We start from the raw sequence: 14,960 nt of genomic DNA on the forward strand, positions 1-14,960 counted from the left end.
GAACGGAACTCTTGTCTATGCAACGCACAACTTGCTGGAGGAACTCAGGAGATCAGGCAGCATTGATGGAGGGGAATAAACTGTTGACATTTTAGGTCATGACCCAAGTGGCTTGGCCCAAAACATTGATTGTTCATTCTCTCCATTGATGCTGTCTGACCAACTGAGGTCCTCCAGTAGTTGGTGTTTTGCTCTGGATTTACAGCATGTGCAGAATAATGTTGATGTCTATGCAAAATTGTGCAATTTTTCTTTTGTTTTGCATTAGTATTGGTAGGCAAAAGTTGCACTTTCCTGTCATCTTCATTAAACATGGTAAGCCATTAAACTAATTTTAGATCAACTGCTAAGCTGGCATCCAGAGAGCCATTTCTGTTTTAGGTGGAGTAAAAAGGCAAATAGGTGAATTTTGAAGCTCCACAAATACGAGGCCAAGGTTTTATTTCTTTGACTTTACCTCCCATGTAAAATAAAGGAAAACAGTTGCTTATTTTAGTATAAAACATGCATGAAATTTTGTTTTCTGTGTAATTTCATAGAAGTAAATTAAGAAAGTAAGTTGCAAATGTAGCAAAATTGACTTTATGCACACTAGAATTCCTCTATGAGAAGGTTCTGCTGATGTGTTTTGAATGTCACTGCTGGTGCAGGCAAGACCTTAAACGAATGCTAGTAATAATTAATTGTCTGTGCTGGCATACCTAAGAGAACATTTTATCCAGCCAGTTGCCACCCATTGTATTCCAGTCATTAAGAAATCTGTCTCCCTTATGTTCTTCCTCTTAAGTTCAGTAATGGCTGATGCTGTTAGAAACCTTGGCTGAAATAAAGTGCAGAAGTGTGAAGACTACATCATTAAAAAAAGAAAATAATTATTGGTTAGAAGTTTAATTTCAGTGCCATTCCCAGAGAAGAGGAAAATGTTCCTGTGCATTGATTGAGTTTTAGTGCTGTTTTGTTTAGAATGAAACTGAATAAATTCTGTTTTCACCCTCCCCCTTCTCTCTTCTTATGTTCCTCACTCTGGCCCCAGTCTTACCTGTTCTCTTCTCCTTACCTGCCTATCATCTCCCCCCCTTGGTGCCTCTCCTCCTTCGCTTTCGCCCATGGTCTACTCTCCTCTCCTTTTTGGATTCCTTCTTCAGCCCTTTACCTTTCCCACCTATCACCTCCCAGCTTCTCACTTCATCTGCTCCTCCCCCACCCATCTGACTTCACCTGGCACCTTCCAGCTTGTACTCCTTTCCCTCCCCCAGCTTCTTATTCTGGCTTCTTCTCCCCTCCCCTTCCAGTCCCAATGAAGGGACTCAGCCCAAAGCATCAACTCTCGTCCTTCTCCACAGACGCTGCCTGGCCTGCTGAGTTCCTCCAGCATTTTGTGTGTGTGTGTTACTCTGGATTTCCAGCACCTGCAGAATCTCTTGTGTTTATAAATTCTGGTTTTGTCCATTCTTCTTTTTCTGCGTTTGTTAATTTTATGAAAGACTTACACGTGACATATGTAACAGTAGATGAAGTGAAGCACAAACAAAATGCAGGTGCGGGAAATCTGAATTAAAAAAGAAGAGAGAGAGAGCTGCTGCAATCAGCAGCAGACAGCGTCGGTGGAAAGAGGAACGGGGTTAATGATTTAAAACAGTGAAATCTGATGAAGGGTCATTGACTTGAAATGTGAACTTTGCTTCGCTCTTGAAAGGTGCTTCCTTGCCTGCTAAATATTTCCAGCCCTCTGTTTTTATTGCAGTCCATGGAGTTTTTGTGGACTTGACTCCCAGAATCACTGGCACTGCAGTGTCGACCTACATATTGTTAGTGCTAGGTTTGTGTTACTTCAGTTAGCTTACTAGTGGAGCATTGTTGAGAGGAAAGAAGCTGTGGCGGTCTCTCATGCCCAAGCGGTTAACTGGTCATTGTGAGAAAGTGCATGATGCAGTGTGGTCTAATAAGACAGAAATGTACGAATCAACTTAGTTTTGTAGTGTACTGAGTTAGAACAAGGCAATTTCACTTTACCTTGAAACAGGACACGTCTAGAAATTCAGTTGCATAATGCTGTTCTTCTTATTGCTGTGTCAGGGATTTTTTTTTCCCTGCAGTGAATTTCTGGATAATTTCGTATCAACTGAGCACCGATGAGTGTGTCATCTGTGTACCTCAATGGGATTTTTGCATCAGCCTGCATGAGGAGACAGATTCCTTGTCTTTTAAGATTTCTTTTTTGGCGTACTGAAGGAGAAACGGGGCCGTATTCTCAGAGGGTTGCACTCCTGACTGCCAGTCTCCCAGTTTCTCCCTTATAACTTCCCAGCTGTTGTACCTTCCTGATCTGTGCCTCCCCTTCCTTCCATCGCTAGGTTTCACTGCCTCCTGCCCCCTGTGGGTTGATTGCTCCCCTCGTCAATAGTCTCCTTGAACTTGGCCTCTAAAAAGGGGTAACTAAAGCATACTTTAGATTCTCGAATTTTTAGCAGAAGGCCAATGGCTGAAATCATCATTGCCACCCACTGTGGTATCTTTGTTTATCTATTGCATCCTTTGAATGAGCTAGAGTTTCTGAGAAATTGGGTTGCAATTTCTAGGCAATACAATCTTCTGTTACTGTAGCCCATCCACTTCAAGGTTCAACATTCTGTGCATTCAGAGAGCTCTTCTGTACACCACTGTTATAATGTGTGGTTATTTGAGTTACTGCCCCCTTCCTGTCAGCTTGAACCAGTCTGGCCATTCTCCTCTGACCTCTCTCATTAACAGGGCATTTTCACCCACAGAACTGCTGCTCACTGGATGTTTTTGTTTTTTGAGTCATTCTCTGTAAACTCTAGAGGTGTGAGCGTCCCCAGAGATCAGCAGCTTCTGAGATACTCAAACCACACCATCTGTCACCATAATCATTCTACTGTCAAAGTCACTTAGATCGCATTTCTTCCCCATTCTGATATTTGGTCTGAGCAACAACTGAACCTCTTGACCATGTCTGCATGCTTTTATACACTGAGTTGGTGTCACCTGATTTGTTGATTAGATGTTTGCATTAATGAGCGGGTGTACAGGTGTGCCTAATGTACAGCTTAATGTGAAAAAGACTAAGGAGCTGGTGGTGGACCTGAGGAGAGCTAAGGCACCAGTGACCCCTGTTTCCATCCAGGGGGTCAGTGTGGACATGGTGGAGGATTACAAATACCTGGGGATATGAATTGACAATAAACTGAACTGGTCAAAGAACACTGAGGCTGTCGACAAGAAGGGTCAGAGCTGTCTCTATTTCCTGAGGAAACTGAGGTCCTTTAACATCTGTCGGACGATGCTTAGGATGTTCTACGAGTCTGTGGTGGCCAGTGCTATCATGTTTGCTGTTGTGTGCTGGGGCAGCAGGCTGAGGGTAGCAGACACCAACAGAATCAACAAATTCATTCGTAAGGCCAGTGATGTTGTAGGGATGGAACTGGACTCTCTGACGGTGGTGAAAAGAGGATGCTGTCCAAGTTGCATGCCATCTTGGACAATGTCTCCCATCCACTGCATAATGTACTGGTTGGGCACAGGAGTACATTCAGCCAGAGACTCATTCCACTGAGATGCAGCACTGAGCGTCATAGGAAGTCATTCCTGCCTGTGGCTATCAAACTTTACAACTCCTCTCTTGGAGGGTCAGACATCCTGAGCCAATAGGCTGGTCCTGGTCTTATTTCCATCTGGCATAATTTACATATTATTATTTAATTATTTATGGTTTTATATTGCTATATTTATACTTTATTCTTGGTTAATGCAACTGTAACGAAACCCAATTTCCCTTGGGATCAATAAAGTATGACTATGACTATGACTAATAAGGTGGCCACTGAGTGTACTTCATTACATCCCTTGTACATAACTTGTTTAAATACAACGTGGTGCTAGTCTCTTCAGTTTTTGTCAGATCAGTTGGCATACACCTTTAGTAATGTACTACTGCACTTAATTCTGGTTGGCTCATTATGGTGTAAGGAGTTTCTTCTTTTATGTTACTGCATAGGCTAATCAAAATGGCTTCTTTGTTATGTTAACTGCTGAGAAAGTTATCTCGCTAGCAGCTTGTTTGGGTTATAGAGGAGTTGTGTTCGGTTGCTAACCAATTGGGATGGATGTTATTCTTTCTTGTGTGCCTGTAAGCTATTGTGATGCGCGGGTTTTTGGGCAGAAGGCGCGATGGGGGGGAGAGAGAGAGAGAGAGACTGGACGCGATGCTGTGAGCTGGCCAATGGGGCGGACCCCGAGCCGGAGTCCAAGGTCCAGGGTCTTCGGCAAGGAGAGGAGACAAAGACAGACTCATGTGCAGCGTCTGGTCGACCACCGTGGTTGGTCCCAGCTGGTGGTCAAGGTGGTCAGAGGGGATCGAATGGTGAAAAGAGGATCATTACTAGAGCTCCAACTGTTTGTGCACCAAGAGGTTGAACTTTGATAAGTTTGGCGCCTTTTACTTTCCTTTTATATTTTATCTCTATTAATTACATATTTCAGGTAATATCTATAAATTGTAATCATTTACTCGTATTTGGTGTATTGTCTGTTATTTGGCGGAGTGGGGTACATCACACAGCATCTACACAAACTTGATTACACAGTTTGGCGGGGCCAAAAGCTGCTTCCCCTAGACGAAAGCAAGTTGAGTGAGCCTGAGGTTTACTGGGGGGGGCTACATTTGGGGGCTCGACCGGGATTGAATTCAGTGGTATGCTGCGTGATTGCCATATTTAAATCAGTAATGTGTGTCACTGTGGGATTGTTGGTTATTACTGCATGCGTGTTGGTGGTGGGACCAGGGGCTGTCCATACTGTTAGGAGAGAGAAGAAAGAGTGGTCTGATTCAGAGATAGTGTCTGCGAATAAATGTTCGAGCTATGGCAGGCTCCACCTGGCTTTTGTGATATTGTCCACCCCTAAAGGGGCGGAGGCGTACGAGACATGGGCGGAGCAGATCTCTCAGTTGTTAGATGAGTGGCAGTGCTCGGTTCAGGGAGAGCGACAGGGATTGGTTAGAAGTTTGAGTAGGCGGGCTGTTGACGGTGTTAGAACTGTCAGGTTCAATAACCCCGTAGTGATAGCTGCCAGTTATTTGAAAGAGGGGCAAAAGCTTTCAGTGTATCTTCTCTGGCTGCAATGGGAAGGATGTGGAGGCTTTGGAGAGGACATAGGAGAGGTTTACCAGGATGTTACCTTGATTAGAGGGCTTGTGCTTGACGAAGAGATTGGACAAACTTGAGTTGCTTTCACTGGTGGAGTCTGAGGGGAGATTATAAGAGATATAGACAGACAGTTGATATCTCATTTTTTTCTCAGGGTTGAAATATCTAATACTGGAGAAGATGCATTTAAGGTGAGAGTGGGGAAGTTCAAAGTTAAGAGGGGCAAGTTTCTTTTTACACAGAGAGTGGTGATTGGCTGGAATGTTCTGTAGGGTTGGTAGTGGAGGCAAATACAACAGAGGCCTAGTGGGCAGAATATACGCACATGAATGTGTGAGGAAAGGAGGGAATATTGACATTATTAGGCAGAGGGGTTAGTTCAGTTCTGTATTTAATTACTTTTTTAAATCAGATCTGCACAACACCAAGGGCTGAAGGGCCTGTGCTGTGCCGTGCTGTTCTATGTTCTACAACACAGAATTGTTCCATCTTAAGTGAAATCAGAATGGTTTTTGATCTTTCTTCAGTAAAAAAGACAATGATACTTTGAGGAAGAAAATAATCACAAGAGTTATTAAAGTAAAATAATTATTAAACTTACTAATTTGGTGGAAAAATGCCAGTTTTATAAACTTTTTTTGTTGCAAAGCTAGTATTTAATGCCATTGAGTCATTTGGTACAGAAACATCCTATGGTCCATTGAGTCTGCACCATAATTCCATATTAATTTAGCCACAGGCTCATCAACTCCTCATAGATGCTACCACTCACTTATACACAAAGGGCAATTTGCAATGTCACCAGTTTCTTTGTTACTTTCACATATAACCTTTATTTAGTTAGGTTTTCACTGACTTGAAAGAAAGCCAGGCATCACAATGCTGCTGCAGTTAGTGTAGATATCTCCCAGCCCCAGTGACGGTGTAGGTAGATGACAGGAGAACTGGGGAGAGTGGGTCCTGGCGATTGGTGCAATGGGCATTTTTGTTTGGTGGCTGCAACCATTGTGAGAGGTCATTTGTTGGTCAGGCAGCACAAGGTTTAAAAAGAGCTCAGGGTCTCTTGGGCACTCGGCAGAGGCCAATAAAATGAAGTAGGGTGAAAGTGGAGTGGACATTGCTGGAGTGACTAGGCTTTGGCTCAACAGGCTTTGGCAAGAACAGGTACAGGCTAGAAGTTAAGCTTGGGAAGTTAGAGGTATAACAAGTGCAGGCAGGTTGGTAGTTCAGGCAGTAGAAAGCTCTCTCTGTGAGATGTTTGATTTCAGGGTACATAGCAGTGTTCCTGATGACTACACCTGTAGGAAGTGCACCTAACTTTAGCTCTTGACTGACATTGCCAAGAAAATGGAACTGGAGCTGGATGCTCTCAGGATTATCCAGAGACTGAAAACCTCATAGATGAGACATGTGCTGATACGGTCACACCCACAGTGCAGGCGTAGATAGTAGATGGGTAACCACCAGGAGAGGTAAGGAGAGTAGGTAGTCACTGAGGCCATTCCCCTCTGCAACTTTGGATTCCCCTTTGGATACTGCTGCAGGAGATGACCTCCCAGGGTACACCAGCTGCATCCAGGTCAGTGGTTCTTTGTCCGGCTCTGACGCTCAGCAGGGAAGAGTAAATTCAGGCAGAGGGATAGTGATAGGAGATTTAATAGCTACGGGATTCTGTGGCTGCAAAAGAGAGACCAGAATCATGTGTTGCTTACCAGGTGTTAGGATCAAGATGGTTGCAGAAAGTTTTCAGACGGGAGGGTGAGCAGCCAGAGGTCATGGTGCACATTAACACCAATAACATCAGTAGAAAGGGGGAGGAGGTCCTGCGTAGTGAATATAGGGAGTTAGGGGAGAGGATGAGGAGCAGGATCTCCAAGGTAGTAATCTCTGGATTACACCCTGTACCATGTGCTAGTCAGGGCAGGAATAGAATGATAGACAGATGGAGCGGCTGAGGAAGTGGTGCAGGGGGAAGGGTTTCAGATTTCTGGATCAATGGGATCTCTTCTGGGGAAGGTATGACCCGTACAAAAAGTACGGGTTACACCTAAATGGAGGGGGACCAATATCCTTGTGGGCAAGTTTTTCATATCTGTTGGGGAAGGTTTAAACTTATTTGCAGGGGGATGGGAACCAGAGTGATAGTGCTGACTATAGGGCAGTTAGTGTACAAGTTGATGCATTGCATAGTTGAGACTGTGAGGAAGGACAGGCAAATGATAGTCAGGGAGATGAGTTGGAGTGTAACATCAGGGCTAAATTAAAAAGGTTGATGAATACAGGACGGAAGGTGTTATGTTTTGAATGCATGCAGTGTATAGAGTAGATCATTTTGTAGCACAATTAGAGATTCAGAGGTTTGATGTTGTGGGCATCACTGAGTCATGGGTAAAAGAAGATCATAACTGGGAGCTTAACATCCAAGGATACACATTGTATTGAAAGGACAGGCAGGTAGGCAGAGGGAGGTGGGATACTCTGTTGGTAAATAATGAAATCAAATCCTTAGAAGGAGGTGACATAGGATTGGAAGATATAGAATCCTTGTGGGTAGAGTTAAGGAACTGCAAGGGTAAAAAGACCCCGATGGGAGTTATATACAGGTTTCTGAACAGTACCCAGGATGTGTGCTTCAATTTACAAGCGGAGATAGAAAGGCATGTAATAATGACAATGATATGATAGTCCTGGCGGATTTCAATCTGCAGGCATATTGGCAAAATCAGGTTGGTACAGGATCCCAGCACGGTTTATTTAAGGAGAAATCTTGCTTGACAAATCTGTTGGAATTCTTTGAAGAAATAGCGGACAGGATAGACAGTGAATGTTGTTTACTTGGGTTTCAGAAAGCCTTTGTCAAGGTATCGCACATGAGGTTGCTTAACAAGGCCCATAGTATTAAAGGAAAGATACTAGCATGCATAGAGGGTTGGCTGACTGGCAGGAGGCAAAGAGTGGGAATAAAGAGCCCTAATCTGATTGGCTGCTGGTGATTCGTGATGGTCTGTAGGGTTCAGTATCGGGACCACTACTTTTCACATTATGTGTCAATGATTTGGATGATGAAATTAACGGCCAAGTTTACAGATGATACAAAGATAACTGGAGGGGTAGGTAGTGTTGAGGAAATAAGAACTTAGCCAGATTTGGAGAATGAGCAGAGGAGTAGCAGATGGAATACAGTGTCGGGAAGTGAGTGGTCATGCACTGTGGAAAAAGGAATAAAAGCATAGACTATTTTCTAAACAGGGAGATAAATCAAAAATCAGAGGTGCAAAGGGACTTGTGCAGGATTCCCTAAAGGTTGTCTTGTAGCTTGAGTTGGTGGTAAGTAAGGCAAATGCAATTTTAGCATTCATTTTGAGAGGACTAGAATATAGGAGTAAGGATATGATGCTGAGACTTTATAAGACATTGGTCAGACCACACTTGGAGTATTGTGAGCAGTTTGAAACCCTTATTGAGGAAAAGATGCTCTGGCTTTGGAGAGGGTCCAGAGGAGAATAATTGCAAAAATGAAAGGGTTAATATACGAGGAGCGTTTGATGGCTCTGGGCCTATACTCGCTGAAGTGTAGAAGAATGAGAGGGGATCTCATTGAAACCAATAAAATATTGTAAGGCCTAGACAGCGTGGATGTGGACAGTATGTTTCCTATAGTGGGTAAGTCTAGGACCAGAGGGCACAGCTTCAGAATAGAGTAATGTCCATTTAGAACAGAGATGAGGAGGAATTTCTTTAGTCAGAGGGTAGTGTATCTGTGGAATTCATTGCCACAGGTGGCTGTGGAGGCCAAGTCATTGAATATATTTAAATAGAAACATAGAAACATAGAAAAGCTACAGCACAATACAAGCCCTTCGGCCCACAAAGTTGTGCCGAACATGTCCCTACCTTAGAAATTACTAGGCTTACCTATAGCCGTCTATTTTTCTAAGCTCCATGTACCTATCCAAAAGTCTTTTAAAAGACCCTATCGTATCCGCCTCCACCACCGATGCCAGCAGCCCATTCCACGCACTCACTACTCTCCAAGTAAAAACTTACCCCTGACATCTCCTCTGTACCTATTCCCCAGCACCTTAAACCTGTGTCCGCTTGTGGCAACCATTTCAGCCCTGGGAAAAAAACTCTGACTATCCACACGATCAATGCCTCTCATCATCTTATACACCTCTATCAGGTCACCTCTCATCCTCTGTCACTCCAAGGAGAAAAAGCTGAGTTCACTCAACCTATTCTCAAAAGGCATGCTCCCCAATCCAGGCAACATCCTTGTAAATCTCCTCTGCACCCTTAAAGCAGAGGTTTGATAGGTTCTTGATAAGTCAGGGCGACAAAGGTTGCAGGAAGATGCCAGGAGAATGGATCAGCCAAAAAGGATTAGCAGAGCAGAGGCAATGGGCTAAATGGGCCTAACTCTGCTTCTCTGTCTTATGGAACATTATGGTTGCAGTGAAATATGTAATGGAATGGGTTCAATGGGATTGTATGGATATCTGCCATTGATAGGCCAAATGGCCTCCTCCTATGTAATAAAAATATGAATCTTCAACACAGAAAAAGAACACTAGAAAGATTCAATGGTTCAAGCAGCATTTGTGGAGTAAGTGTTTTCGATCAGCAGTCTCTTTTGTCTTCCTGCTATTGTCATGAACCCTCAGCCTTGCTCTCAAGTTAATATATTAACCGTGCCTTAGAGTTCTGATTTATTAACTGTTTGACTGTTTGTCACTCGAGGGTATCTATATTCAATGTACTCAGAGTAAACATGTTGTCAGAATTTGTAAATTGTTATCATTTGTACCGCGGTGCAGCGATGAACTTTCATACTGCTCATACAGATCCATTCAGTACAACAGTGCACTGAGGTGGCACGAGGGAAACAATAACCGATTGCAGAATAGAGTGTTACAGTTACAGAGGAAATGCAGTGCAGGTAGACAATAAGGTGCAAAGTCATCTTCAAGACATAGATGGAGTAGAATGTTTATAACAGAGTAATGCGTGGATGTGAAGGGGGTAGATTGCAGCTTGCTGTAAGTCATCATATTCTTGCACTGTCTGTTTAAATAAATACATGAGACATTAGCTAAACGGTGTGTTTTTGTGATAGACTTTGAACTTAATCAACAAATATGTTCATTATGGAACAATACCTCAACAGGAATGAATTATAGATGTATGTGCGTGCGCACGCGCTGTCCCAAATGGCAAGCTAGGAGTGTCCAAAATAGAAACCATCCCTCAAGGGATGTTAGCATTTCAGAAATTCCTGTTGCACCTTTGTTTTGCATATTACATGCAAAGAACTTGTCTCCTTCCCTTGCTGTGGAAAATAACTGCCGATGGTACATTGTACAGGTGAGCAGATCATCAGGATAGCGGAGTGTTTAGTGATAGTGGAAAATTACTGAGCAGTAGTCCAGCTAGTAGAGTTGCTGTCTCATGATGTTAGAGACCTGGGTTCAGTCCTGACCAAGTGTTGTCTGTGTGGAGTTTGCTTCTTGCAGATTCTCTGCTTTCCTCCCACATCCCAATGATGTGTGAGTCGGTAGGTTAATTGTCTGCTGTAAACTCCCTGAAGTGTGTAGTAGATGTGATCTGATGGGAGCTGATATGAAAGTGGGAAGAGTAAAAAATGATGGGATAAGTGTAATTGAGCTGCTAATGGTTGGCTTGGCTTCAATGGCTTGAAGGGCCTTCTTCCACGTTCTGTTCCTCTGACTTTTTTACAGAAATTCTAACATAAATATGTTGTTTCAAAATGAACTCACTGAAATCTGATACATCATTTTGTTATCTTCAATATTATTTATATATTGATTACAGGTATTAACTATCATAAAAATATTATCATAGGTTAAAAATATGTAGCACCATTCTCCAATTGCTTGGACATTTGTGTGTACACTCACACTTCTACTTCTACTCACACTTGCTCATACACTCACTTACATTCGCACTCATACTCACTCATACACTGACACAGTCTCTTTCACACACACATTCTCTGTCTGTCTCACACACACATTCACTCTCTCATCCTCTCTCCCACACACATTCTCTCTGTGTCTTTCTTACACACACACTCACACTCTCATTCTCTCTCTCTGTCTCACATACACACTCACTCTCATTTTCTCTCTCACACACACTCAGTCTCATTCCATCTCTCACACACTCACTCTCATTCTCTCTCTCAGACATTCTCTTTCTCTCTCACACACTCACTCTCTTGTTCTCTCTCTCCCATACACACTCACTCTTTCATTCTTTCATACACACGTTCTCACTCTCTGTCTCATATACACACACTCACTCTCTCACGCACACACAAGCACTCACTCTCTCACACACACATTCTCTCTCTCATACACACACACTCTCTCACACACACACACACACTTTCTCTTTCATTCTCTCATACACACATTCTCACTCTCTATCTCACATACACACACTCACTCTCTTAGATGCACACACGCACTCACTCTCATTCTTTCTCTCACATACACACTCACTTTCTCACACGCACATTCTCTCCCTCACACACACTTTCTCCCTCTCACACACACACTCTCTCTCTGTCTCACACACACACTATCTCTGTCTCTCACACACACACTCTTTCATTCTCCCCCTCTCTCACACACACACACACACACACACTCTTTCATTCTCTCACACACACATTCTCTCGCACACACGTTCTCTTGCACACACACATTCTCTCTCACACACACACTCTCTCATTCTCTCTCGCACACATTGTCTGTCTCACACACACTCACTCTCATTCTCTCACACACACATTCTCTCTCTCTGTCTCACACACATGCTCTCTTTCTCTCTCTTTCACGCAGACACTCACTCCCTCATATTCTCTCACACACACACTCTCTGTCTCCGTCTCACATACGCACTTGCTCTCTCATTCTCTCACACACATATATGCACACACTTGCTCTCTCTTTCTCTCTCTCTCTCTCACTCACTCTTCCTCCTCTCTCTCTCCTCTCTCTCTCTCTCTCACTCCCTCCTCTCTCTCTCTCTCTATCTCTCTTTCTCTTGCTCTCTCTCTCTCTCTCTCTCCCTCTCTCGCTCTCTCCCTCTCCCTCTCCCTCTCTGTTATTTGCCTATTTTTCATTTGAGATGTACCTTAAAGACGTATAGACGTACGGGCTGTTCTTTTCCTTTTCCATTGCATTTGCCTCCTCCCTTGGTCTGATTCCGTGCGAAGCCTGGTTGTTGGAAGTCAGATGTGCTTGAATTCCTGATGAAAGCATCTTGCCTGTGTTTGTTTAATAAGCATTCAGATAGTAGAAATCTGTGAGTGCTCGACGCTGCAGCTGGGAATGGGGAGCCCTCACTGCTGCAAAGCACTATTGCTACAGTCAGTAATGGTGTTAAAAATTCTTAGCCTCTCTGGATGAATTAGCGGGTGGCGTCTGAACAATTAACCATTGACTGGTGTTCATCAGATCGTAGTTTTTACACAGGTCAGGATGATTTAGGCATGTGATTGGCATTTTGGCATTTGATGTTACAAGTGAGATAGACGGCCTCACAGTACATGGGGGTAAAGGCTGAAAATGCAGTTTGAAGCACTGCGTCAGTTCTGCAGTTCTGTTTTAACCAGTTTAAATAATGTTTTCTCAAACCAACATGACATCCTTCTCCAAAATGAGTTCTTTGAACGAGCACTAAGCAACCTTGGGTGAGTAAATCACTTCTCATGTAATTGCAGAAGACAGTATAAGTCTCGTTTCAAATTTCCCATCCCTGAAAAATAAACCCTTATTTGATGTATTAAAATGGCATTGATAGAAATTTAAAAAGTTAGAATACCGTTTACACAAATAAAAGGAACTAATCAGATTATACTCTAAGGCTCTGTAGGAATTGAAAACAATAAATTTAAAATCTGTATTGAGCTCATTACAAATTTTAAGAGTCTTGATCTCATTACCATTTTAATGTTCAATCTTAACTACCAGATGATGTTTGAATTATGCTGGCATTTTATCTGCAGAAGTACTATTATTTTCCTGTGAGAATTCGATCTTACAGTATTGAGGGTATGATTGCAAGCGAAGACAGTGTATAACTTTTCTTAAAAAGAGGATTAATTTCATTGTTTGCAAACTGTAACATAGTATGGCCTTGGCATGTGACATAGAAAATACAGCACTCTCTTAAAGGGTGGTCTTAATGCTTAATATTCATTTCAATTGTTCAAGTAGGTGTATTTATTTTTGATATTGGTCTTGTATTATTGTTTTGTTATACAGCTCTATTGTATATAGTATATCTTTCAAGAAATTGATATTGAGGGAAAATACTACACGTAAATTAAAAAATACCAAAATCTGCAAAACGGACATTTTTTTGAGACATAATCATGCTGGGTTGCTTTTGAAAAGTGCACAGTGACTTGGACAGGTGCAGTTGACTGCTCAGGCAACAATTCGTGCTCCTCCTCCTCTTTGCTGCAGGGAGACTTCCAGTGGCAATGGATCTCGTAAATCTTGAAATCTACTTTAACTGTCAGAAAACCAAAGCAGAAACACAGAGCTTTCCTGGAATCCCGGTGACATGTGTTTTAAAGTTTTGAAGAAATTGCTGCCATCATTTGAAACTAAGTAATTAATTAGTGTGATGGGCAGTTCTTCTGCCCACTCTGCTGTTTGGATAGCGTGTGGATGTTCAGGGTTACTGGTACGACTAACAGGCTACCAACTATTGAGGAAACAGATACGTCTGACTGCAGGTACTTGGCCCATTTCAAATTAGTTGTTTCAGGAACTGATCACTTTTGTGGTGTTGGATTGCATAGGTTGTGTAAGTTCTGCCATAGTATCAGGTAAAGTACTACACAGAACATACTTGCAAGCAGGCAAGAGGGAGACCATCAAAGATATAAAGGTAGGAAAATTCCATTGTTAAAAGTTTCTGTCCAAGGGCTGTTGGAGGGTCTCTCATCTTATAAATAAAAATGGCAAGGTTTTCCTTGTATAATCATTTTAACATTTTATAAACCAATTATTAAATTACAGTTTTATGTATTTTTGAACAGTCTATAAGAAATACATTATGAAAGTATTTGACGAGGTAGTCGCTGCTTTAATTTATTTAATCAGAGAAGTATATATTAGAATCTGCTGGATACAAATACAGATAAAGAATGGGTGTTTGGAGGGAACTTTCAATGTTTTCCAATGTTTTCAATTGCAAATATTTTTAATTTTGATGTGTTTGTGCACAGATACTGTATATTCTGGTGGATTTATTTATGAAATTGATCAAACTGGTTAATGTGTAAAGACAGAAAATATGTCCTTGACAAACCTTTAAATTTGACAATATTTGCTACGGTTATTTATAAACCATAAGATTGAGGCCTATAGTTTCCAGGTCAGGGTTGATGTGAGAAATTTGTAAACTGATGTAACATCCAAAATGCCAGAAATTATTAATGTAGCTGCACAAACAAACTAAGATAAAGTGAGGTTGAAACTGTGAAAAGCTTTTCCTTAATTGCTTGTAAGGAAATCAAATATATTCAGTGGCCACTTTATTAGGTACACCTGCTCATTAGTGCAGATATCTAATCAGCCAATCATGTGGCAGCAATTCAGTGCATAAAAGCGTGCAGACATGATCAAGAGGCTCAGTTGTTTTTTAGGCCAAACTTCAGAATGGGGAAGAAGTGTGATCTAAGTGACTTTGATTGTTGGTGCCAGATGGGGTGGTTTGAGTATCTCAGAAACTGCTGATGTCCTGGGTTTGTCA

The 14,960-nt window shown here is 42.2% G+C and overlaps 1 protein-coding gene across 23 annotated transcripts in view; it reads left to right on the top strand.

Moving 5' to 3' along the window:
* Positions 1–14,960, top strand: part of rims2a (regulating synaptic membrane exocytosis 2a) — a 1,105,394-nt gene that overhangs the window by 448,275 nt on the left and 642,159 nt on the right. The window contains exons 4-5 of one of the 23 annotated variants that reach the window (XM_072262891.1): positions 476–482; positions 9,866–9,883. The exons of the other annotated variants lie outside the window; for them this stretch is intronic. Of the exons in view, the coding sequence (XP_072118992.1) occupies positions 476–482; positions 9,866–9,883 (25 nt within the window). The remainder of the gene's footprint in view (positions 1–475; positions 483–9,865; positions 9,884–14,960) is intronic. 23 annotated transcript variants of the gene reach the window in all.

Source organism: Mobula birostris, chromosome 1 (assembly GCF_030028105.1).
Source record: "Mobula birostris isolate sMobBir1 chromosome 1, sMobBir1.hap1, whole genome shotgun sequence".
Classification (NCBI taxonomy): Eukaryota; Metazoa; Chordata; class Chondrichthyes; order Myliobatiformes; family Myliobatidae; genus Mobula; species Mobula birostris.